The 26,071-nt window shown below is 39.2% G+C and overlaps 2 protein-coding genes across 5 annotated transcripts in view; one reads left to right on the forward strand and one right to left on the reverse strand.

Annotated features, from left to right (window-relative positions):
- The window catches only part of LOC110050473 (nonsense-mediated mRNA decay factor SMG8-like), a 24,958-nt gene extending 7,815 nt beyond the window's left edge, over nt 1-17,143 (reverse strand). For all 4 annotated transcript variants that reach the window (XM_089283629.1, XM_089283627.1, XM_089283628.1 and 1 more), the window contains exons 1-20: nt 17,035-17,143; nt 16,843-16,951; nt 16,042-16,092; nt 13,817-13,939; nt 13,474-13,557; nt 12,641-12,708; nt 12,177-12,291; nt 11,673-11,702; nt 10,228-10,278; nt 10,031-10,119; nt 9,604-9,731; nt 9,326-9,522; nt 8,616-8,749; nt 7,479-7,566; nt 7,274-7,363; nt 6,927-6,992; nt 6,420-6,587; nt 4,468-5,552; nt 2,490-3,802; nt 223-1,087 (exon numbers count right to left, since the gene is read on the reverse strand). In XM_089283629.1, the coding sequence (XP_089139755.1) occupies nt 3,358-3,802; nt 4,468-5,552; nt 6,420-6,587; nt 6,927-6,992; nt 7,274-7,363; nt 7,479-7,566; nt 8,616-8,749; nt 9,326-9,522; nt 9,604-9,731; nt 10,031-10,119; nt 10,228-10,278; nt 11,673-11,702; nt 12,177-12,291; nt 12,641-12,708; nt 13,474-13,557; nt 13,817-13,939; nt 16,042-16,092; nt 16,843-16,951; nt 17,035-17,102 (3,189 nt within the window). In that variant the 5' untranslated portion in view covers nt 17,103-17,143 and the 3' untranslated portion in view covers nt 223-1,087; nt 2,490-3,357. The remainder of the gene's footprint in view (nt 1-222; nt 1,088-2,489; nt 3,803-4,467; nt 5,553-6,419; nt 6,588-6,926; nt 6,993-7,273; nt 7,364-7,478; nt 7,567-8,615; nt 8,750-9,325; nt 9,523-9,603; nt 9,732-10,030; nt 10,120-10,227; nt 10,279-11,672; nt 11,703-12,176; nt 12,292-12,640; nt 12,709-13,473; nt 13,558-13,816; nt 13,940-16,041; nt 16,093-16,842; nt 16,952-17,034) is intronic.
- Nucleotides 17,144-17,167: 24 nt separating this feature from the next.
- On the forward strand, nt 17,168-26,030 carry LOC149116500 (prohibitin-2-like). The gene is made up of 11 exons (XM_089283706.1): nt 17,168-17,332; nt 18,320-18,401; nt 18,619-18,698; nt 19,227-19,351; nt 22,257-22,316; nt 22,531-22,605; nt 22,809-22,863; nt 23,316-23,419; nt 23,754-23,831; nt 25,030-25,109; nt 25,519-26,030. The coding sequence occupies exons 1-11, from the start codon at nt 17,206-17,208 to the stop codon at nt 25,547-25,549; spliced, it is 897 nt and encodes a 298-aa protein (XP_089139832.1). The 5' UTR covers nt 17,168-17,205; the 3' UTR covers nt 25,550-26,030.
- Nucleotides 26,031-26,071: the final 41 nt, after the last annotated feature.

Here is a 26,071-nt window from a genome sequence, read left to right on the forward strand (position 1 = left end):
TGACGGAGGCAGATCTTAATTGCAAAATGCAAAACACAACAGTGTGGACTATACAAACTAGTGCCAGCTTAGTTCGTGCCGCTTGAAAGCAACACGATCAGCAAAACTTAGATTGCTGATGAACATGTCGAAATGGCTTCGTAGACTTGAGCCATATAAATTGCTCACTCCATTTCTACAAACAACATAATACAATACACTACACTTCACAAAGCTTCTTACCAACAATATTAAGCTTCAAAGGCAGCTGTAAATGTGTTTCGGAACATGCAGAAAGATCCGGCAGAACACCCTCACGATATAAGTCACAATCGATAGGTTTCGAGCTTTCAACTGGCAAACACCGTCCCGTCCCCTAGTAAAATAATCTCGGAGGACACGACCACAACGCATTTTCATTGGAAGAAACAACAACACGTACAATTGGTCAAAAGGTGTTAGACATGTCTGCCACCTAGGACGAAAGTGCAACGCTACAACCATGAACCGCGCTCGGCCCATGGCCGCGGGGTTAAAAAAACCACGGGTGAACCATGAACCGCGCTCGGCCCATGGCCGCGCGGTTAAAAAACCACGGGTAAACCATGAACCGCGCTCGGCCCATGGCCGCGCGGTTAAAAAACAAGGTTCGGCGTTTTAAGTCCTATATCGTGTGTCGAGTGACTGATATAGCAGTTTTGTTGTTTCTTTGCATTTTAGAAAAAAAAAACTTGAGTGAAATGCATAATATGAGTTATGACTGTATCAATCGAATACTCTATTTATGTAGTTAGATGGAAAGATGAGTGACTGTCAAAAAAATGGGAATGTGTGTGAGCCTGAATCCCCCACTGATATTGTAATTTTGTAACTAGTTATAACCACGAAATTGTTTCGCCTAGCATTTTAGTTCTTTGTAACAAGTTTAGGCGGTTTAAATCTATATCGTGTGTTGGTTGACTGATACAGCACTTTTGCTGTTTCTTTGTATTGTTGAAAAAAAAAAAAAAAGAGTGAAATATGTTGCATTGTCTTTGATCTTGCCCTTCATGTACAGTCTCTTTTTAAAAGTTTTAATAAGTACGTTGACACTAAGAAAGGCCAAAGCCTTAAGGTTACAGTATACCTTCAGATCGGCAATTTTCTTCAAATTTGGATTTTTGGTTCAAAGTAATGGTCGAAGAGTAATCTCTAATTTCTGAAAACAAAATTGAAAAAAAACTCAATATTGGCGGAGAAATAGAGGTTTTACGTTACGGCCGGAAGTAAAAGTTCCCTCTTGATTGACAGCCCTATAACGTGTACGCAATCAACCGAGACTACTTTCGCGGGAATATATGGATACCACGAATTGGCTGGCTACTCAGATCCAAGCATTTTTCGTATTAGATGTAATTCTATTAAGTTATAAGTAAACATGGACCACGGAAAACTCTGTTTACCAGTTCGAAAAAGCGAAGAACGAATGAAAACACATCAATGAGTGAAGAAGCGAAAGTTGGCCTCACGGATGAAGCTATAGCTATCGTATCAAGCGGGCAAAAAGATCGAGTCAAGAGTAGAGAAAGATTCTGTAAAAGTTTGGGAACTCGACAGCTATAACAGCGACGTGTACATTGACTCTTTTGGTGAGTCCGATACCGATGAATCGCCCAACTCATTGAGATCCATTGGAATATTATCCATGCACATTTGCTCCGCCGCGCTTTCTTTTGTTCAGTTTGTTCTCGTCGCCCAGCCACTCTAGCGTTCGTATCCTTTTTCGTCTTCCCCATTTTGCCAGACCAGCTTCAAGAAAAACCGAGCTACAGAAAAATTATCTCTCCGCCTTGAGCGCATTGCGAAACACAAGGGTTTTTTCGAGATTCACGCGTAAATTTCACCGCGAGTTAATGGTAATAAATTTTCCAAGCGCTGATTGGCTCAGTGATCTGAGAACCCAGTTGAAGGCGTTTGTGGGCGGAGTTTGTTTGCGCTGTTTTCTCGAATAAATTTTTTCGCTTGAAGCAGACACTTTAAAGAGTTACAACTCAAAGGGGATTTGTTTGATTGCCCTCAAATTCGGACAGTAGCTAGATTAACATATAAAAACCAAAAACGTGTCTGCGAATTGTTTCTTTCGAAATATTTTTTCTCCGAGAGTAATTTTTGTACGGTCACTTCACATTTTTCAAATCCTATTTTGAAAATGTTCTGTAACTTTTTACTGCAATTGAATATGGCAAAACGCAGACACGCTTTTTTAGCGCTTTTTGTCCTGAAACCGAGGAAAAAAATAAATTGGCGAAAAACAAAATTCGCTTTGACTTGTAGCTTCCAAAAGGTGATTAGGACACTCGCATTTAGTGGCCGTGAAAAAATCGGCACTTCATTTTATTTCAAAATTTTTGGTATGGTTTGATAGCCAGCACTATAAGCTTTAATTTGATATAGGGGTTTAGGTATCTACAGCTTAAACCGGACGCGCTACATCACTTGGACGTGAGACACCCCTGAAGGTATACGGTAACCTTAAGAACGTATAAAAACGGCTTTTTGGGTAATAACTTCTTTTTTTCCTCCATGGGAATTTATTGGGAATGGTGAAGCACAGAAACGTGCTAAGTCGCTAAAACTTCAGCCTGTTGTTTTAGCGTGGATTAGTTCTTAATCTCTCGTTCTTGTTGTTCTTGTCCTTTTTCTCAGAAATTCTGAATAATAACTAGGAAGCCGGTCACAACTGAGCACTAAATTGAAGGTTCCTTGAGTTTGTTCTCCTCAGAGCAAAACCAGAAAGCTGAACTCTGCAGTTAACACTATTATCCAGGCCAAAAGTCTTGGAACACTTTGCACTTTAGCTAATATATGGTCTTTTTGTCCAACTCTATCAAACCTCTACCTCAAAACCACCAACACAATGTTTATGTTGATTCGTCCAAAGTAGAGCGACTATTATAACATTGCTTTGGCGGAGGGGGGAGGCGGAGGGGATTGAATTATGACTTCCCACTTCAAAATATTGGGGCACCGGTTGGTATTTTGTCACGTGTCCCAAGGACATTTGGCCGGGATTGTAGGTATTACATGTATAACAATTCTTAAATGGGATTGTAGGCATTACATGTATGACAATTCTTTAAATGGCTTGAGAGCACAATGTTTCTCGTAAACGGAAAGTAGTACAATGTTCACTTAAAGGTAAACAGATTACACCTTGGAAAGGAGACCGTTTTGTTACTTGTCCAACGACGTAAGTTGCATTGCATCGCAATGCTCAGCAATGACTCACCGGAGAGCAACAGGTTAGTAGATATCACTGTTCAATGCTTGCTCCCCTCTCTGTCTGACACATCACTCTGAAACTAGCACAGTTCACATCCTTCGGTAAGGTTCAAAGCGTCAACGCTTTCCTTCCATCACATTACTCCTTGCGATGTCCTGAACATGCCCCATCGAAGAAAACATCCCCTTCAGCACGCGACACGACAACAGTGGCTGCGAGTCACTGGGTGGCAGAATAGGCCCCTCCTCTGAAACGTACACGTACGGAAGTCTTAGAACGCAGAAACTTCCCGGAGGGAGACTGACTCCCGCATTAACCCCCGGGTAGAACACGGGACATGGCGGGGCCGACGGTTGAACCCGCGGGTTAAGAGTCACGAGTACGGGGGAATCAGGTGTGACTACAAAGACGCGCATCATCTGTGCCATGAGCGGTTTGGACGACCGACAGGGACATGGGAAGTACAGAGGCATGTCTGACGTCACCAGCTTGTGGGCTGTTTCCTTCACGTGACCGGAACTGGTCGCTTTCACCATCTTATCAGGACCCGAGCAAATGAACCTTGACAAGGTGCGAAACACAAGTTAGGAAGAGGTTATCGATCATCTTTGAGTATTTTTTCCTTTTTAATTATCTTTATCATTGTCTCTGAAAAGCCCCCATGGGGAGTTGACAATAAAATTTGTCTTGTATTGTACTGTAGGTTGAGTGTTTTAATGTAAAGAGGGGAATATTAAATGGGTATCTAAAGGTCCTGTTTTTTTATTCCGTTCCTCGCCGTATGGTACAAAACATGCCAAAAATTTGGTGGAGACCTAAATTTGAGTTCAAAATGTGTTGAAACAAAACTGAAAAACTAATTAAGGTATTACAAAAATTGGATAATAGCATGCGCTTTTTTGAGTCTCAAATTGCCCCAAGCCTCTATTTGGATCGCAAGGTGGTGCATTGCTGTCAATGCTTTTCATTACTTTCTGAAGGCCCTGCGCATTAGAATAACTCATGTCAACTCGCACGAGGTACCTTGCTAGATGCTTTATGTTAGTCCTGTCATTATACTTAACGGTCAGTGGAAGAAAGTAGGGAGGTTCTCATCGGGAGAGTTCTAGCTGTATTTAAGATTAGGAAATTAGGATTACCATTCTTATGGAAACATCCCACACAGCTGACAACTTGCACATTCACTTAAGATTCCGTCAGAGTCCCAGCAATTCTCGTGTACTCACCGATGTCCCCTGGGGCACTCGTATTCCTCTCCTATGTAAGCCCTCACCGTTGGTAACGCCCCTTCACGAGAAGGCCTTCCTCGCTGTCGAGATGGGCCGGAAGTACCTTTTCCTGGTGCCGAATTTGAAACTAAAGGCGGGGTGTTTCCTTTGTAATCTGCACATTGACGACGAGCGTAAGAGAGGGCCTGGTGCAGAGGAAGTGTTGAAATATTACTTCCGGCGGAAGGAAGCTCATTCAACGTAGGCCACGCTTCTTCCGTCATTTGCTTAGAACCAAGGTGTTTTCCCTGTCCATCAAACTGGCTCGTTAAATCCGATTGGCTGTCATTCAGTAGAGGAATGTCCCAAGCCAATAGAAAGTTGCTGTTCGGGAAAAATCCCGGTTGGTCCAGACCCTTTGCGGGACTATACCCGCTCGCACTGCTCAGACGGCAGAGCGACCAGGAAGGAAAGCGAGGTAGTACACCAGCTGGCGAGTCGCTGGTCAACATGGTTTCCAAATAGATCTCTTCTATTTCTTGGCGTTGTGATGAAAACCTCTTTGGAGAATTCACGCGATGGGCTTGCTCACCTCCCGTTGGGAAGTTATCTTGGGAATACCCAACGCTCATTTCACCTGGGATTCCCACGGAGATGACGCTCTTATGTTCCGACAGCATGCTTCTGAATTCAGGCCCTTCATGACTCATCATATCGAGCGTAGACTGGTACCCACTCGTTCCGTATGTGGAGCTCACACTGTGTCCCATGCTCCCAACATTCTCCGCTCCGCCGGGAATTCCTGCGTTAGGAATGGGTATTGTTCCACTCGGGGTATCAACAGATGGAACTAAGTTTTCACCGATAGATGTTTCATTTCCCGCATGTTCTTCATCAATACCTCCCCCGGAACTGACTTCCTCGCCTGAAGGGTTTTCCACCTCTGAAGGCATTTCCAGGATGGGTCCCTCATCAGCTGGTTCTTCCGGGACTTTGTTTAAAGCTTTTGTAGACGAGAAGATAGGATGAAATGGAAAGAAGAGATGAACCAGCAAGGCACAGCATTTTGTTTCCAGCAATTGGAAGAAGTCCAAGTTAGCTGCCTGAAAATAATTAATTAGCTCTAGAATTAATTGAAAACAAGCAAATGAACTAAGGTACAATCAAACGAAGAAACAACGAAACGAACCAACCAACCATCGAAGGAACGAACGAAAGACCGCACGAGCGCAAGACCGACTGACCGACCGAACCAACGAACAAAGCGAACGAACGAACCATCCAGGGCATATTTATATCCTGACGCATGGGGTTACAAACTTCAGATAGAAAACATGTGAATCTGAAATCATCTTATTTGACACTATTTATTACTGACTGCAAACAACACATCTGTACAGGTTTTAGAACGGTTTTCAATTAAGAGTCGAAAGTAACTAGGCGATTACTGTACTTGGTTGTCGTTTTACTACGATTTGAGATTGGCTGAGTCGTGTAAAGCCCCTACCAAATGATCGCAACATTTCAACGCAGCATATCCCAATACTGTTGGGCGCAACATGTTGCGCGCGTTTGGCCACCCTGTTGCAACATGTTGCGACATGTTGGGTGCTGTTGGCTCCAATTTGAAATTGGTCAAATTTTCCATGCAACATTTGGGGATGTTGCATGATGTTGTACTCGTTTGGCCAGGTTCGTGCAACAATGTTGCGCCAGGGCATGCGCACTAGGTTGATTTTCAACACCCAACATGTCGCAACACAACGTTGCGATATGTTGCGTTCAAATGTTGCCATCGTTTGGCCGGAGCTTGCAAATGCTGGGCCAACAACGTTGGCATATGTTGTGTTGAAATGTTGCGATCCTTTGGCCGGGGCTTAATTGTTAAGTAATTTGTTTGGCTTTGGTTTTATGACACTCAATTGAAAACCACTCTTTGTATCTGTAAAAGCAAAGCAATGATTTCTTACCTTGAGATCAAAAGGGTCTTCTCTATGATCCTGTATTCTTCCACAGTTGCAAGCACAGACACTGGTGATCCGACTTGAGTGAGGCTTACATGGAATGACACCCAACTCCTTAGACTCTTCAGAGACTGGGTCCGAGGGAAGCTCTCCGTCGGCCGGGACCCGGTGGTACTGGGACGTAAAAATATCACAATAAACGGTACAAAGAACCGTACGTCGACTACACTGCGCTGATTTTAATTGATAGCGACCCCTCCTTTCCTTTTGGTCTCAATACTACTGTTAGCAACTTTATTTACTGCAAGCAAACCAAGTTAAGTTTGTGCTGGCTTTTTTTTTTGTTTGAGCTGGAGACACAGTATGCAAGTTTCCACAAATTAAAAGACAGCATTATAGTAAAATGGATCGACACAACATGCAATAGTCTATTGAGGCGGAAGAACGTCCCAATAATGATAACTAATAAACCAAAAAGAATGAAGAATTTAAAAGAAAAGAAAAATGGCTTACCGGATAAACGCAATGGCGTCCTGTTAAGCTGCGCTCCTCGCAAAGTTGTCTTCCATTCATCCATACCTTCAGAATTATTACGAAAAAATACATTGAAATAATTACATTTGTGTGAAATCTAAGTACAGTCAAACCACACCCACTTAATAATTATGAGGAAAAATTCAAGTAGCTGACAAAAGACTAGAAAGGTAACTCCTCGTAAAGATAACTCAGTGAGGTGTTTATCAAATTTCTGGTCACGGCTAGCGTTTCCTTCGCCTTTTTTTATTGTTATCTTTCTTTTTCTAATATTTGACAAAATCGAATTAAAAAACCCTGCAAAAAAGATGTACTCGCCAACAAACCTTGTTGCACTCATCCTGAAATTGGGCGGCGTAGTGTTCAAATGCAGGTCCGCGAGCGTGCAAAGAAAACACGCGGAGAGCTTGAGACAGCTGAAAATACAATAAACCATCACTGCATTAATTCGAATTGTCTCTATGCCAAAGCGAGTGCAAAACCACACAACGTCTTCAAGAAGTCCCGCCAAATTATAACAAAGCTGCCAACCTGGTTCAAGTGTACATTCTGAGTGTAGTGTGACGGTAGATTTTCTAAGTAAGCACTCGTAGCCACAGGTATTGCCTTCCGACAGCGTCTGGGTAAATAGAGGAAATATAGAAATAAAGAATCTTCTACATCTGCGATGAGGTATTTTGCCGAGGTAATTACGCACTACAGACATCGAGCAAGGAATATATGCGGTGGAAAAGAGAGACGATGAAAGTCGTTTCATTCTCCTTTTCCGCGATTACGAGATTAAGGGTAAGTACAGAGTGCTCTATGGATTGAACAGGTCTCCAGATTCCACGGGAGTAACGTAGAGCAGGTACGTATGGGATCAAAGAACGACTGATAATCATGTAGGTGTTGTGACAAAATCAAGTTCAAGTACATACAATAGATGGATAGACGTAACTTAAAATCAAATTAAGGTCGACACGCACTAGTTAGGGCATACATGTATGTTACAGAGAAGTGAAGCAGGGACACGCCCCTTTGTGTGTACGCCGCACGTACACATAGTACGCAAGTTTCTGCACACGGAGCGGATATCGGCTCATTTCTATGTTGTAGCGGGGACAGTTTGCAAGAGAAGTGCATACGATGCGACATTGAAAACAGAGGTCATTTTGTCCCTACTTCATGACGCACAAATTCAAACCAGCTGAATTTCAAGTAACAGATTGCAGGGACAAAATTACAGAACTTTTTGGCAAAACCGGGCATATCGCATGAGGAAACTACCGCCGGCCCCAACATGTTCCCTGGTGTGTACCGAAGGGAAGCATGGAAAGAACAAAATTACCTTGCAAAGTGATTTTCCAGTGACTTGGTTGGACATTTTGACTACGCTTGCTAAACTTTACTGATCGGAAACCAAGATACTTCCTCTGCTTATCTCACGGAAAATCAAGGTCAATAGAAAAGTGTGCGTGCTTTTTTTTTTCTACTTTTGTTCAGTTTTGTTTTTGTTTTTGTGTTTGATTTTGTGTTTTGTTTATATTTTCCGTACGCGACGTTTTTGGGGCGTGTCACAGAATATTCAGCTTCTACAGCTGTACAAGATGCACGCCTCAACAATTCACTTCGTAACCCACCAGTGAACGCGTTAATGGAACACTGAGTAATGGACGTAACACTTACGCCTCAGAGAACTTCATGTCGAGATCCAGATGAGACGCCATTGCCGTAAGAGGAGCAATCAAGTCACTCTTTGGAGTCAAGAAAAACTCGAACAGCGCCAGCGACACACGTGCCCACAGACGACATGAAGGAACCTGAAAGCACCAACGTGCGAGGAAAAAAAAAAAAAAAATTAATAACTTATACATGTGACGAGATAAAGAAATGCTCGTGGAATGGACAAGGTAAATGAAACTTTGCGTGTACATGCAGCTGTGAGGAAGCGCCGGGGTGAGGGGGGGAGGGGGGGGGGTTGCTGAGAGAGAAACTTATAAGAAGGGAGAGGGTGTACATGTACGTGACTGAATATTCCTCAGCTTAAGCTGAGGAATAACGGTACCCGAGTGATAATCCTCAATTTTCAAAACTGCGCGTGTTGCGAAAAATATTTGAAGGATTATAAACATAATAGCCTCCATTTGGCGTGAAAATATGGCTGGATAAATTCTTCTCCCATGACGACGTGACGCAAGCAATTTAGAACTCTATTATCTGTTCCTCAAAGTTCACAGTTTTCCTCGAGCTAATGAAGCGCTCGGAAAACTGCTCGCTTCTCGGAACAGATTATGTCCGCGGACATATATCCAATCATACCATGTATTTTCGCTCCAAATGGTAATCTAAGAGCAGGCTAGTTAAATGGAGGCTAATGTTTATATAATGTCCAGTACCTCCACATGTGTTCCCCGGCGTCCCTCAGCCACCCCATCACGACCAGCATCTCCTGTCATCAGATGATCGATCTGTTGCTTGAGGTAATCTCTGAACAACACGTCGTCCGTGGAATTCATCAAGTCACTGTCCCCTCCTGATTCTGGAACCTCTCTTTTCAGGAATTTGCTGTTTCTCAGCAGAGGGCTTGATTCCACTATGGAAATATTTAACAGTGATTAACTCGCTTCTGAACAATAACTGTCAATAAAGAGCAATGACAAATGTAACAACTTACCCCACTGTGTGTTGATGGCAGGTTTTGCGAGAGTGTTCAGAAGAATTGCCACAGGGTCAAAGTCCGTGGAGCACGGTTGCACGTGGACAAAGGCATGGCTTGAGTTCACAGTAAACAACGAGCTGGAACTGTGGATTAAGAACAACAATGTTTAAGTTGTATGAGGTACTGCGAAAGCTCCCGCTGTGGACCTTTTGAGACTGAACACCCAAGAGATACCAATAGATTATTATTATTATTATTATTATTATTATTATTATTATTATTATTATACCAAAACCTTTTTAAATCCCTAAAAGATATGACAAGCACCCCTGTACTTTTTATATGGGATCTCCAACCCGCCCCGCCCCACCCCCACCCCACCCTTTTAATTAATATCATTTTGTTATTGACTAGTGTTATTTACCGGATGCACAGGGCTCACCTCAGACTGCCTAGCAGTCTTGCCTTCCTCATAATGCTGTAAAGCTGATCCTCAACAGCGTGCTGAAGTTTCTTCTGTGGTGTGGTGGTCTGAGATACAATGAGGAAATTTTATTTGTAATCCAACCAAATTTCCAGTACATTACATGTACGTTTGTCAAGAACCTCTGAACATTGATCACTTCTTATTTAACTTACTTGTTGCTTTCCCTTAGTCTTGCTTGCATAGGTATCCTGGCTCTTACCAGACTGAAATGAACAAAATTAGTCCTAATAAATACAATATCTGACTTGATTGTGATAAACTACTTGTTAACCCAAAGTGAGGTCTTAACAAGAAAATCTCAGACCAAAAGTTTGCCTTATTGACCAAGCGATAGCAAGGTTAATACAGCAAGGCTGAGGTTTGAGATTTTTCCATAAAGACGAAACGGTTGAGGTTAACATTACAGTAATATAATTATGGCTTTTTGCTTTGTTTTTGTTAGCCTGTAATTGGCTGGTGGTCAATATGTGAAAATAATGCCCTTGCATTAGCCAATCGGAATGTGGCTTTTATCGGCTACAAACACAAGCCATATACATGTAATAATGACATATAAAGTTCAAATTTATTGTCTCATAGTAAACAAACTGTCACATATATCGATACCAGCACTAAAACATACCAGGACTATTAATAATAACTAGTAGTAATCAGAGATTATGAGAGTGCGTTCGACACTCTCACTTTAATATATAATTATATATCGTAAATAAATGACTACACTAGCTGACTTTCAACCTTTGCCTACTGCTAAAATCAACATTTTTCAGCAGCAACCGAGGTTTTAGAATCAGATATGCATAGTGTCAAAGTCCATGCTTGTGAAGAGGTCACGATTTGTTGATACGTTGCGTGACGCTGTCAGTTTCTGTAGACTCTCAAGTTTCATAGAATATTTAAATTACGTACATTATTCTAAGCTAGCATTTGCAGTCGCGTGCTCATTTCGCGACTAATTCGAGTATTTCCCGTGATGAATAAAGTAGTCTTATGGATCTTGCCTTCAGAGTACTTTTCCACCGATTCCAAACAATAAAATTTCGACCGGATAAAGACTGAGCTATCTGTCGCGACTGGAACTAATCAACAAATGCAATCAAAATGTAGCCGTTCCCACGGTTATCATCCCAAAGCCAAGCCGTGTAATAAACAAGGACAATTCCCTCAGATTGCGATAAATGTTGCCCTCGAAGCGTTTAAATTTGCCAAAATCTAACGCTGAGGGCACATAATAGTGAGGCGTATGGCGACTGAACAGAAAGAGGACAAAAAAGGATCCATCAGAAAGACAAGCTCACATGGCCTGCTCACATACTCACATGTTCGCCACATGTCTTATCACATGTCTTAGCATTAAACGGTACCAGTTTACTGGCCGTGGCATGCCCCTGCAAAAATCAAGCGGGGTGGCCATTTTGGTGTCGTTACAGGAATGTGGTTTTTTTCAGCCTAGAACCGTGCACAGCGAGACCAACTCTGAAAAGCCACAGGTCAAAATTAGGTTTGCGTTCCACTTCGTCAATGCAATCAAATGTACATGCCGGTGAATGCAAGTAACTGACCTACAGATTAGTGTTTCCAGTAATTTAAGACTTACCACTTGGGATGGGTCCACAAATGCAACACGCTAGAAGAACAGAATGTCATTTGATAATTAAAAGTCATCAAGGGTGTAAACATCTTCTTTTGTTAGTTTTAATGCCCAGTTAAGGACTGGAAATGACAGTCAGTAATTGAACACTAGCTGACCACAATAACTGATTCAAGAATCTATATAACCCATACAAGATCCCAGTTTTTTTTTGGCTAATATTTAATGTTAATTAATCTGTAGGTTTTATACTGAAAAATCATGAACAAGCACTTGCAATTTGCATTACAAAGTTCACACTTGTTGGGAGTAGTACTAAGTTGGGGTGATCTGGGTGAGGATCAGTGATCCAAGATCACCCAGATCATGGTGCATCAAAGGAAATGATGAATCCACTCTGGTCACAGATTCATCAGCTCCTTTGTTGCACCATGATTCAGATCACCTCCAAGGAATGCACCCATTGTTGACGTGTGCAAGTGAGAAAAACGTAAAACAGTTTTGACCAACCTGCTTTAAAGAACAAACCAGTCTGGGGATACATGGTCTGCCTGTTTGCCTCCAAATGTCTGGGATACCTTCTACACCAGACAACAACTGGGAAATCTGAGGCAGTAACTGGTGTCTATCATGAAGATTAAAAAAAGCAATACATAAATGACTATATGTACTACCATACCCCTAATACTTTATGACTGGCAGGTGTGTATAAGCCCAGGGCTTAGGGACTGGTCAAAAAGTATAGACGACGCAGAGTATTTGGAAATGTGGTGCATAAAAAACACATGACCCACCACTTCCTTTTCCTTTCTAACTGACCCACCCCTAAATGAAGGTTGAAAATTACATGACCCACCCCCCTTATAAAACATAAAAATTTGGTTTGCATACATGTGAGCATGTGACATAATCACATTCAGTGGTCTACAAGACTACATGTACATGTACATATGGATTTGTACATAATTACATACCTTGTTGAAGCCAGTGTGCGAAACAGTCTGATGTAACTAAGATCAAATGTCTGTGAAGGTTGCAAAAGCTGAAAAAGAAAATACATGTAAGTTTTATTGATATTTTTAAATAAAATTTATATTCTATTTGATACATGAATGTGTACCACCACAGCAGAGAGAGGAAAACAAAAGTAACATTTTCAAACATATATGTACATTTATTATGAAAAACAAGTGATAGTTCTCAAAATGTGTACTCTTGATTCTACCTCACAGTAACTTAATGCAAAGACTGTATACTCCTCTCCACCTGTGGATATCAATTCCGTCCCCATATAAACAAAATAGTAAGTAAACCAGGGAAAAGGTTCTACATGTGTAAATAGTTCAGTCTTGACTGGCCAGTAGACAAGTTCAAAGAATTCAGCAGAAAAACTCTTAGCAAGTACATGTACTTCAAAACTAACAAATAGAAATAATAACTACACTTGTTATGTAGACATGGATGTTTTACTGGAAAATACATCACTCATAACAGTCATGAACACGATTAACAAAACTACATCTGGGACCTGAGTGGTGTATTTTCCACATCTGCACTGGTAACAATATTGATGACATCATTTCCCGCTTTTTCAGAGTTGTTTGTGCAAAGAGTCAGTTTGTCTTAGAATACATTGTATATCATAAAAAGTAAATTACACAGCATTAGCTAAAGATACATGTGTATGAATTTTGTTATAAACAATATTTTACTCCCACGCTGTACTTGTTCATAAAATATTGTTTTTATCACTCAAACATAACATTCATATCTTTGTGCCGCCATGTAATGTCTTCTATGTACTTACAACAACAATATGAGAGACAGAGAACAGGAACATAAGGGCACAGGCATAATAGTATTCATGCGACATCCAGTACTGGTGAGACTCCTGATAAATTGAATGTACATTCAATATTAAATTTAATAAAATATAAAAATACCCTCTAACTAAGTAATACTAATTATTGCTTCTACATACATGTATTATAACTTTTATTTATTTGTTATGAAGAATCACAAACACATTCTCTTGATCAAGATTCAATCAAAAATTCATAACCTCTGAATGAAAATACCGTTGTATAATCATCAACCATGAAGTTACCTCATATTTGTGAAAGCTGATAATTTTCTTGAATACAACTTACAGCATTTTGCGCTTCTTGTGGGGCTTGTTTACAAAGCTGTAACAGTCTTGACACATCATAAACAGAGACAAGGTGTAGATAAATTATCCTTTGCTCAACGTCATGATAGACATCGATATCACACTAAAAATAAATAAAATGAAGAAATTACTTTCATTGATAATGTCCAATAACCTCCAATTCTATGGACATTAAGAATTTTTTTTTTTAAATTCGAATGTAGAAAAGCGTTATTAAAAGAACAACCTTTCAGGGAGCACATGCTAAAAGCTGTAATGTTAAAATTCAAGAGAAACACAGAACAAGACTGAGCTCTTGACATAATGATGACATGAGCAAAAAGAATTTTCATTTTGATGATCAACGTAAACAAATTGTTTTCAGAAAACATGTTCCGTGTTTCTTTTGAGTTGTAGAAACAGTTGTGAAAATTTGGGAGAACTCAAAAAGCTGTGGAAACACTGGCCTGTGAGCTCATGTTGGAACACAGCATTTCTCATTCTCCCAAACTCCCACTTGTGCACTCATATCCAATACTGCTGAGTAGATTCCATCGGAAAAGAGAACTTTCTATTTGTTGTCGATCGGAAAAATACATCTCATTAGCTATTAGCTGGATATAAAGCCTGTCGGATTGATCGATTCATCGAATGGACATGACCCGAAACCTGGATGTTGTCCATCGGAAAATCACATCTCATTAGTGACAACAGACCCGGCGGTCCAACGTTGTCGATTCGACCGATTCGTTCGATTCATCGAATGGACACGACCGCGAAACATGGATGTTGTTGATCGGAAAATCGCATCTCATTAGCATCAACAGACGCAGCGGTCCAACGTTGTCGATTCGTTCACAGGCTATTATAACGAAAGCACTGTGAAAGAGGACATAAACACATGAATATTCCTCATTCTAAAAACACCAAAGGTAGTATAAACAAAACATTGCATAGTCATTTACGCTGCTATAAGAGAAGCACGGTGAAAGAGTACATAAACACATGGATATTCCTTGTTCTAAAAACACCGGTGAAAGAGGACATAAATACATGAATATTCCTCGTTCTAAAAATACCAAAGGTAGTATAAACGAAACATTGCATAGTCATTTACGTTGCTATAAGAAAAGCACAGTGAAAGAGTACATCAACACACGAATATTCCTCATTCTAAAAACACCGGTGAAAGAGGACAAATACATGAATATTCTTCGTTCTAAAAACACCAAAGGTTGTATAAATGAGATGCAATTTTCCGATCGACAACTCCACTTGTCGGATCGTCAATGAAATTCTCCATTTGACGAATCGAGCAAATCCATCAAATCGACAAAGTTTCACTGGGGCCCTGCCACAAGAATATCGTGAAATATTTTTTCAGTCCCACTAATGAGATGCAATTTTCCGATCGACAACTCCACTTGTCAAATCATCAATAAAATTCTCCATTCGACGAGTCAAACAAATCGATCGAATCGACAAAGTTACACTGGGGCCCTGCCAAAAGAATATCGTGAAATGTTTTTCAAGTCCTGCTAATGAGATGCAATTTTCCAATCGACAACTCAACCTGTTGGATCGTCAATAACATTCTCCATTTGTCGAGTTGAATGATTCGTAAGATCCCTTTTCTGATGGAATCTACTTGACAGTATTGGACAACCCTCAGGTTATAGTTCACCAATAAATTTTTTCTGATTTTTATTGGTCTAAATTGATCACATGTTGCAATAGTGTTCGTCCACAGAGAGAAACTATCAGCCCATAGTGCCCATCCGCGGAAAATACCCGGACGGATAGTACTCGTCCATGAAAAATTTTCTCTGAACAAGCAGGTTTCTAAGAAATAAAGACTTGAAATTGTATTAAGCGGGTTTTTGTTGGTTTTCATTTTCGAATTTTACTTGTGGCTGTCATGGCTTTCATCTACTGTAAAAGTGTTGAAAATAATTCAATATGATTTTTGAACTGGCGTACAGAAGAAACTTTAGTGGTGAACAATAAAGACAATAGAGTGTTTATGTCTCGGAACTATCAGTCTGATAGTTGCCCCTTGGAAATTTGATGTTCTTGGAACTAGCACGTTTGTTTTAAGAACATCAAATTTCCATGGGGTAGCTATCACCCAATAGTTCCTCAACAGAAACACTCTATTGTTTAAATAGAAACACGGAACATGTTTTCTATTTCTTAACAGTAAATAACATCCTACTTGTTACTCACCGAAAAATCATTTGTGTCCTTCTTTTTGAATGCACTATCCAGAAAGTCAATCTATGAAATGCAAAAAAAGATGCTCTTTGTCCACTGTTTCTAAATCAAATCGGAATTCCCACTAAGAAGTGTTGGTTTTTGTGGAGGGAGGGAAACCGGAGAACCCAGAGAAACACCCTTTGAGCAAGTTGCTTAGTTCCTTGCCCCCGAGTGGGGGATAGGGCCGAAGCAAGTTGAGAACCCAGAAAAATCTTAACCCACTTATGGGTCGAGCATTCGAACCTGAGCCACATTGGTGGGAGGCGAGTGCTCCTACCACTGTGCTATGCCTGCTCCCCAAACCTGTGCTGGCACAGCTGGAATAGGTGGCCACACTCTCAGAGTTAAGTTTTTAGCCATCCCTACCCAATTGCTCACACAGATATAGAGGCCAATTTTGATGATTTTTTTTTTTTTTTTAATAGAATCAGAGTAGTAAAGTGGGATCTCTTAAGTCCTGCCAACTACCAACTGGAGTGTAACTGCTAGAGTTACGGCAGGGGAGAAAGGGGGTGGGGGGGGGGGGTAACTAAGGGGTAGGTACTGGTAAGATAGTGAATTTGTCGTGTACAGGAAGATTAATACAGTAGCAAATTAATTTAGTAATTTGTATGTACCGTTTTTTCAAAATCCAAATTACACTGGGACAATTTACAATGTTATTGACTTGAAACAATTAAGCTCTTATCATGCCGTGCAAAGACCAGGTATTTCACGACTCGGGGGGATCTAGAGTGCGTGTTCGTTTTCTAACGGACGGATACAACAAACCTTGAAGACTTCTTTTCCAATGGTTCCATTCAAATGTACAGCCTTGGATTTGTAGCCGAGATTGTCTTTGCCGAAAATCCCCACAACACACACCTTGTCGTCCACACAGCTAAGAAAAACAAGAAAATTGAACTTTATAAAGCAACGTAGATTTTTTCAATCCTTTCTTTACAACGTGTCAATATGCCAAACCTTTCGGAAGAATTGATTAAATATTGAAAAAACTCCACACTCGCTCTTTTCGCCCCGTTGTCCGCCATGTTGTTTTTTCGGATAGCTCGGTAACCTCTCCCTCAGCTTGGTAGCCTTTCCTTTTCTTACGTCATTTCTGCAGGCTCTTGCAAGACACGTGAGGAAGGCAAGATGGCTGACAAGTTCACAGAGTTTGCTGGTCGAATGGGAAAGGCTCCGAAAGGAGTCGGAACTGGATTAAAACTTCTAGTAGCAGCTGCTGCAGCTGCCTATGGAATCAAGGAGTCTATTTATACAGGTATCATTCCATCGTCTGCATTTTTTGCTACGTTAGAAAATTAGGAAATCGAAAATCGATATGGTGTTCCACGAATTGGAAATCATTCGATCAAGGCTTTTAAGAGTCTAATCTTGATATAGCTAACCTATATTTTTGATGTTATTGTATAGAAGAATTGATGTATACCCATGTCCTGTGTGCATGGTTCTTTTGACAGGCTACATTACATACAAAATGCGATTATATGAAAAAAGTTATTCACATGTGCACTGCAAGTAAACTTAAGCTTATGTCACACGACAATCATATTGCATCGAGCACAAAGTTATTCCATGAATACTTTTCTTTTTCCAGATTTTATAAAGCTCTGGGTAATTCTGCCGAAATAACCATCATTTCTTCAACTTTTTTTAATATCTGTCATTCGTTTTTTTAACCCACATTTCCATTTATATCCGCCCCCTCCCCTCCCCTTGCCTAATGTTTGAAACTCTCAGATTGCCTTTCAAACTGTTGACTTGTTCACAAATACCCAATCCATACTTTTGCTTGGATATGTTGAAAAAAAAAATGTAGGTTTAAGTATATTATGATAGAGAAAAATGTTGTTGATTTGTAGTGTGGGTGTGGTGTGCGGCCAAACTGTAATAGGCTCCCTACTCAAAATAAAAAATTAAGAATATTTGAGACTTTTTTTCAGGGCAAAGAAGGTAGCTGTAATTATTTAATGAAGTTCAAGTTGTTATGCTGCCTACGTGTAGCTAGCTCTGTAATGGTCATAAAGCAAGTTTCACTGGGCCGTATTGCTAAGTTGCACTGGACATTGTGATACCCTACCATTTAAAGTGCAATGCACCATCCTACCCTGTCTTAAGTTTTACTGTGCTATACCTTAACATACAGTATTTACCTTTATTTGCATACCACATCATACAGTCCTGTACTGCTAGATGGCATGTGCTGCACCATTGTGTTCTCTTCAAAAAAATCATTTTCTTTTCACAGTTGATGGTGGTCATAGGGCGATTATATTCAGCAGAATTGGAGGCATCCAAAATAATATTTACACTGAAGGCCTTCATTTCAGGTATGCTGTATAGTACATAGTGTTTAGTGTTACATGTTCACCATCCTTAGTTTTTCCAAGGTGTTTGTTACATACATGTAATACGAAAAAAAAAATGGATCCATGAGTGTGGTGTGAGGTGTGAAGTGCAGATTGGGGGAATAAGAGGGGCTTCGTCATAGGTAAACAAAACATATGTGAATCATTTTTAACCTTTTTTTGTCTTGTTGTATTGCAGAATACCATGGTTTCATTATCCTATAGTTTATGACATCAGGTCTAAGCCAAGAAAGATTATTTCTCCAACTGGAAGTAAAGGTACATGTACATGTATGGTATGATGCAGTCTTAACAAGTTCATGTCTTTATTATGAACACAGTACACAATCAGCATGTATGCAGGTGACTGCTTGGAAACAGTGAAAATGATCACAAAGAAATACACTGTCAGTCATTTCATCTTTATACTCAATTCCATGTGAATGGTACATGTAAATTACACGTATTAACAGTAATTATTGTTATTATTTGTGGTACTTGTATAGTTTAGAGTGAAGAATGAATGGTATATACAGTGGAACCTTACCTTATGGCCACCCCACTTTTATGGCCACCTTGTTATCACGTCCACTTCACTCTGGCCTGAACAAAGCTTGGTCAATCATTCTTTTATGTAGAGAACCCCTTCAATATGGCCACCCTGTTAATAATATGGCAAGATTTTTGTGGCCCATTGGTGACTGGATTAACCGGGTTCTACAAGAATATATAGAAGAAAGTAGCCATGAATATCCTAAAGTTCTGTACATTGTACATCTTCACTGTGTTTATTTATTATTTTAACAGATCTACAGATGGTAAACATTGGCCTTCGAGTGCTTGCTCGTCCACAGGCAACCATGCTTCCTGATATGTACAGAAAGTTGGGATTGGACTTTGATGAAAGAGTTCTACCCTCCATTATGAATGAGGTATGTGTACAAATACATGTACATGTATGAATAGAAACTTTTTTCAAGACCAAAGGACGTGTTGCTTTTAAATTACCATTTTACCTTTTACACATGTGTTGTTCTGGTAAGCATGCTCAACCGCAAATCAAGCGATCTGCTTTCAGTCTCTGGCTGGGGTCATTGCGTCATGTTCTTTTCACTCACACTGCTTCTCTCTACCCAGGTGTACAGTACCGGTAAAAGGGATTGCAGCACCTACACACATGTAAAATGCGTGTAGTCTGCATGTAGTATTCATGGACAGTGTGTGGACGGTGTGTGTAATTACATGCGTGTAAAATTTACTGATCTGTTAGTAATTTTACGCAAATGCGTGTACAGTCAAACCTCAATTATCCGGACTTGTCGGGACCTCAGTAAATAGTCTGGATAATCGAGAGTCCGGATAATCGAAAACATGTTTATTAATGAGAAAGAAATGTAAACAAAAGGTATACAGCAAAGAAAACATCATTTTAATTGTGAAATCTACACAGTCTCTATGTATTTACAAATAAAAACCTTCCATTCAGGTATTTACAGAGGTCTAAAATGTTCAAGCATGTTTGTTTGCTTCAAAGACTTGTACATGTAGCTTGATCAGGGACTTTCATTTTAATCCTTCACTTGTCTCGATGCTGTCAGTAAATTTTAGGATCTTGTCTTTGTTCTTCCGTATGTCAGAGATCTGCTGCTTGCTGATGCCAAATTCTTGAGCTAAATTTGTTCCTTTCTCTCCTTTATCCAAACGTGAAATAATTATCTGCTTATCTTTAATTGATAGAACGGCTCGCTTTCGCTTCGTAGACATGTTTTTGATTTGAGTTTATGATTGATTGCTTGTGTGTTTACATAACCCACGCAGAAGGAACTAATCAAGCATGAAATTCCCTTGGTAACAAAACAATTGAGCCAATCAGATATCAGCTGAACGCATATGAATATTTCTTTGTCTCGTCGCACTTGCGAATTTTGAAAAGCGCACAGGATAATACGCTGTTTCAACAGTTCTCTGAAAGGATTGATGGGCTTTTTGCAACTTTGAGTTTTCAAGATCACAACTAATTAATATTCATGAAAAAATTGGGACCAGAGTAAAAAGTCCGGATAATCGAATAGTCCGGATAATCGAGGTCCGGATAATCGAGGTTCGACTGTATTTTAATCGGAAGAAGAAACCTTTGTTATTCATACACGCAGTTGCGTGTATTTTGCATAACAAAAAGCCACTACTAACTTGTATTCGAAACCCGCAACTCTCAATGTTCACAACAAAAAGTAACAGTGCTAAATTAGTGGACTAGCTTGAGCATCTATCAAACAAATACTATTTTTTAGTCTGTAGCAGTCCGCACTTCTGCTTAACATCTAAACTTAATTCTTAAAGATCTATGAGTTTTCGTTTACGACATGCGTCGCAACGTAATGTTTACCCACACACAAAATGTCATTTGAACCCCTGTTCCTGATAACAATGAAATAGGGATTCAAACAGAAACTCGCAGAATCTCTCTTAATCTGCTTATTGGCCACACACCACGGCAAAGAATCAAAACTTTTTTAACAAAATCTAAGCGTTTGTTAATTTTCGATTCATCAGATTTTCATCCCTGGGTTGTGTTGCGTTGACAGATCGTAGATTTGGGAAGATTTTGGTCACATGCTAGGCAACGATGTTCAAGAAACAGATCAAATTTCATTTCAATCAGATCAAAACAATATGCTTTCACATAGACAACATTCACTTCTGAGTACGTAATATTACTGACGAATCTTCAAAGGCTTTTTTAACTTAAAGAAGATACATTGTAACTGATGTTAAAAAATTAATTGAAAATCTCAAGTGAAATAAAGTGTTTTGCTGTTATTTTGTGTCCGTCAAGCCTCAGTTCGTCAGTCGCTGGCGCCCTTGTTGTTTCTCATGACCAGAAAAAACACGACAGGAAAAGCTTTTGAACACCGGTAAACTCCGAACGCTTTGGAGTACAAAATATTTTTAATGAATCTTCGAATTGTTTTAAAGTACACTGATTGCTGTAATTTAAAATTGAAAGCAAAATTATGTGTTTATGTTCTGTTATCTCAGTGAATCCTAGCACGCCTGTCAGTCACCTGTCAGTCACCGGTTTAAGGAAACTGGTCTATTCTATCGCAAAGGTTTGATGACCAGAAGTAAGAAGGCGAAAGACTTAACTGTATCGCAGTGCAGTCGAATACGGTAAATGTTACACGGTAAATGTTTCGTTTTCATTATTTTGTGTCCGTCAAGCCTCAGTTCGTTGTTACACGGTAAATGTTTTGTTTTCATTACACGCACTTTTAATATTTTGTTCTCATTACACGCACTTAATGAGTTCCAGTTGAACAACTGCGTGTAATTTTACACGCAATATCACGTCTGCTGCATGAAATTACATGCTTGCAATTACACGCATTTTCGTGCATTTGCGTGTAAGGTGCGTGAACACTGCGTGTAATGTGTGTGTAATGCTGCAGTCCCTTTGGCTGGTACTGTATAAATCATTGGGTACCTGTCAATTAACTGCTGGCAGGTCTACCACCCTGCAATATACTGGCATCCCATCTGGGGGCGCAGTGGAGGGAGAGTAGAAATACAGTGGAACCTTGAACCTCTATAAAACGAAGACCTTGATATAACAAATGATATTCCTGGCCACAGTAATAGCAAAATATATGGAAAAGAACCTCGATATAGCGAAACCGCGTTATAGCGAACGTGTTTTTCCAGTCCCTTGGCCCTTCTTTATATCGAGGTTCCACTGCACCTGTAGTTGCTTCAATAATTGCTACAGAAAGCTCTGACAGCATGGACCACTGACCACACACACGCGCGTCTGTTTGTTTTTTTATCTGTTGACTGCAGGTTTTGAAGAGTGTTGTTGCCCAATTCAATGCCTCCCAACTTATCACGATGCGTCAAGAGGTAAGGGCATTTTATGTCTCTATTATAGTTAGGTGGTGCAAACATATGAGCTTGTCTTGAAAAAGAAATGAAACTAAGTGTGCACATTTTAATGGCATTTTTTTTTTAGTTTTTTTTAGTTTTAATTTTATTTTTTTCTTGCTTATACTCTGTATTATGACTATCAAATGTTAAATAATAATAATCAAATACTACATGTAATCCTATGTTTTAGGTCAGTCTGCTAATCAGAAGACAATTGACAGATCGTGCCAAGGACTTCTATATTATTTTGGATGATGTGTCTATTGTAAGTTTTGCACCTTTACTATTATAATTATCTAGTGACACACATTACTGCAGGCTATGTCTGAATACATGAACATGTACACATATGTCTCACTCTATGAGTTATCCTTTAGCCAGCAAATGGCCAGATCTTTGTGCATGATAACAGAGTAAACTGCTTTGAATTCATAAGTTGTCAATGATTGAGTCCTGTGATTTTTTTAGACTGACTTAAGTTTTGGACGAGAGTACACAGCAGCCATTGAGGCTAAGCAAGTTGGTAAGAGTGGATTTTTGAAGTTACTTTTTTTCACACCAAGTCTAAAGCCTAATCAAGCAGTACCATTCTTTCTGATGGTACTACAGTGTATTTTGTTATGCTGTATGAATTTGTTGTAACTCTTATCTGCAGGTGAACTCCTGGTGTGTGATCATGACCACTTTAAATTATTTTCATGTGGTTTGATGAGCACAGAGTGTTATGAAGTAATGCTAACTTTTGGATAAAACTTAGCATGAGGCCATTCAATGAATTCAAAGTTTTATTTGTGTCCAGAGAAAAACCGTGCAACACTTTATCTTCTTCCTAATACATTAGGGGTAAGCATTATTTTTTGGTTTGAACATGTAGGTTTTGGAAAAGATGTTGTTAGGTTGCATTATAGGCAGTGTGTGGCCATTCATAGACCAAGCCATGGACATTAAATGAGTTAATTTCTTTTTTAATCGCAGCTCAGCAAGAAGCACAGCGAGCTCAGTTTGTGGTAGAAAAGGCAATACAGGAACGCCAGCAGAAAATTGTACAAGCTGAAGGAGAGGCTAAAGCAGCAATTCTGATATCCTTAAATTTCAAATGACGCTGTTCATATTAACAGTGATCAAATGGAATTTATTTTTCACAGAATTTTTTGTTCATTTTCTTTTTATATATCAAGCCCAGAATTTTTTGTAAGTCCTCTGCATCACCCCGCCCTGGCTCAGCCTACAGCTTAAACACAGACATTCTCTTTGACACATTTCAAGTTCCTTGGAGATTCTTGATCTGTTTCATACATTAAATTTGCACTGCTGCGCTGCAATGATAAACAGCACTGGTACAATTTGTCGTACAAGCTAACTAATATAGTACTAAAAATTGCTGCCTCTGTTGTTTCCCTTGACTGTGGTCACCTTGGTAATGCGTTGAAGAGTAATCCAGGTTATCTGAAACTGAGAAGGATACGGGCAGCACAATCTGTTTCCAATACGGTTAGATTAATAATAAAAATAATGATAATGATAATGATAATGATGATGATGATGATGATGATGATGATGATGATAATGATACTGATCACGATGACAATGATGATAATGATAATAGATCTTTCTGTAGTGCTTATCCAGGTCTGTTGGATTACTTTTACAGTGTGTTTACAGTTACTGTTAGACAGGTTATCATGCCTCACGCAGTAATTGTAAACCCATTGTTTCATGTAAATGTACACAACATGGATTTAATTTATTTACAACTTGCATGTTCATATACACATGTAAGGTATATTTAATTGTCACTTCTTACTGTAGCCTAAACTTTGCAATTGTAATTATTATTTTACATTTAATTTGCAGTAATATTAGTTTTGTTGCAAACAGTAAGTTGGTAATTTCACCAGATATTGATTTCAAACTGTCAATTGGCAAGTGCATTTTTTTGTCACAAGTCAAATGTTACAGCCAGTAGAAAACTTAGTTTAATTATTTGTTGATAGAAATTTACAGTTTTTACTATTCCTTTTCATTATGAGAGTCCATAATTTCTTGAAAGTAATAGGTTAGCTATTATTTTACCTTCAAGTCAATTCAAAACACATGGCTCCACAGGGCCGTGGCTACATCATTATAGTAACAGGCAAACTGAGTCAAATGCCTTGAACAGTCTTTTCTCCCCCGTTTTTTTTTTGTTTTTTTTTTTGTTTTTTTTTTACAATCATCATAGACACCCTACATGTAAATTCCCAGGAAGATAATTTAACTATAAGTCAGTAAATAAGTGCACATTGCCTCAGTCATAATCTTTTCATGTACATTGCCTTAGTCATAATCTTTTCATGTACATTGCCTTAGTCATAATCTTTTCATGTACATTGCCTTAGTCATAATGTTTTTTTCTGGCTATGGCCCTGCTCCATGTGACAGGCTTGCGAGAAATCAGTGGTCAAATTTAGTCACTAAGCCATATTTACTTTAGTGTGTCTAATTCTGTCCTCCTTCCAGTTCCATTTGTCTGTTGACTTTCCTGCTATTTCTAATTAGAACTACATTTACATGTGAACAGTATTTTTGTCAAAAGATGCTATTAGCATACATGTAGTAGTGCAAAATGTTTGGATGCTGCCCAATGTTAATGTATTTGTTTGCCTGTTTGTTTCAATTGATGTTGGTGGGCCAAAAATGTTTCCCTTAGATGTCCAACTCCCAAAATATGGTTTTCTTGGATGGAGGAGCACTGATGCTGAATGTCAGAGACACAGATGACATAGAAGAGTAAGTTATGATTATGGTGACTGTCATGAAGTCATTAGGGAACTTAAGATTTGGCAGATTTGAGTACAAGTTGTAACTCTCAAATTTCAGGCCGATTATATTATGAACATGTTGTTAATTTTCTCATTTTTTTGGTTTGCTTTTTTTTTTTTTAAGAAAAAGTCAATTGGAGATAAAAGGCTGTTTTGTTCTTGTTTTGTTATTTAATATTTTTTTACTTCATTTTCATTTTGTACTTGTAACCCTGTTAAGTCAGTAGTGTTAAATCATTTAAAGGCTGATGGGTGTAACATTTATTGGTAACTAATTTTCTTCAAATTCAGCAAGCTACACACTTTTCTTGACTCATATTTACATTGTACCTACCTCCTGTTTAATTTAATCATTTATTTTTTTATTATTATTTCAGGGATTTAGGATTGCCATCAAAAAAGAAATAATAATTAATTAACAGGGACTTGCACTCAAACATGTTGACTCTGTCTGGTGAAGTAACAACCTTGTCTTCATGGAAAAATGTTTAGCAACCCCTGATGAGAAACAACATGTTCTTGGAGTGCTGCTTTAGACTCTGTCCACATTTTCAATGTATGCCGTGCACTTTTCCATTGATACAAAATGAGGATTCCCTCTGTGTCGATCACAAGTGAAGCCCTGACTGGTTTTTGTTTACTTGTACACGTACTGAAACAACTTGATACTGAGGAGATACTGAGTTCTTTGTTTTGATATAATGAACATTGTATGAAAAAAAATCATGCCTGTGCTTGGAAGTGTGGACAGGGTGTGAGAGAAACAACTGATCATACTCTAACTTGGAGAAAAGCTTTTTGTTATTCAGTTGTATCTTTTCCTCGTGTGCATAACTTCATACATCGTTGGTGGAATGCAAATGAAAATAAAGACTAGAGTTTTGAACTATATGTATCTAGATTTACTCTCTCGGCATTGCTGGGTATAAA

The sequence above is a fragment of the Orbicella faveolata genome, unplaced genomic scaffold (genome assembly GCF_042242905.1).
Source record: "Orbicella faveolata isolate gen_17 unplaced genomic scaffold, um_ofav_v1 contig_12, whole genome shotgun sequence".
Classification (NCBI taxonomy): Eukaryota; Metazoa; Cnidaria; class Anthozoa; order Scleractinia; family Merulinidae; genus Orbicella; species Orbicella faveolata.

Bases quoted from the DNA above. Each gene is read 5' to 3' on its own strand.
- LOC149116500 (XM_089283706.1), top strand. From the start codon at position 17,206: ATGGCTGACAAGTTCACAGAGTTTGCTGGTCGAATGGGAAAGGCTCCG. The intron at 18,699-19,226 runs GTACATGTACAT...TTATTTTAACAG, and splicing joins TTCTCCAACTGGAAGTAAAG to ATCTACAGATGGTAAACATT. The intron at 22,317-22,530 runs GTAAGGGCATTT...CCTATGTTTTAG, and splicing joins TTATCACGATGCGTCAAGAG to GTCAGTCTGCTAATCAGAAG.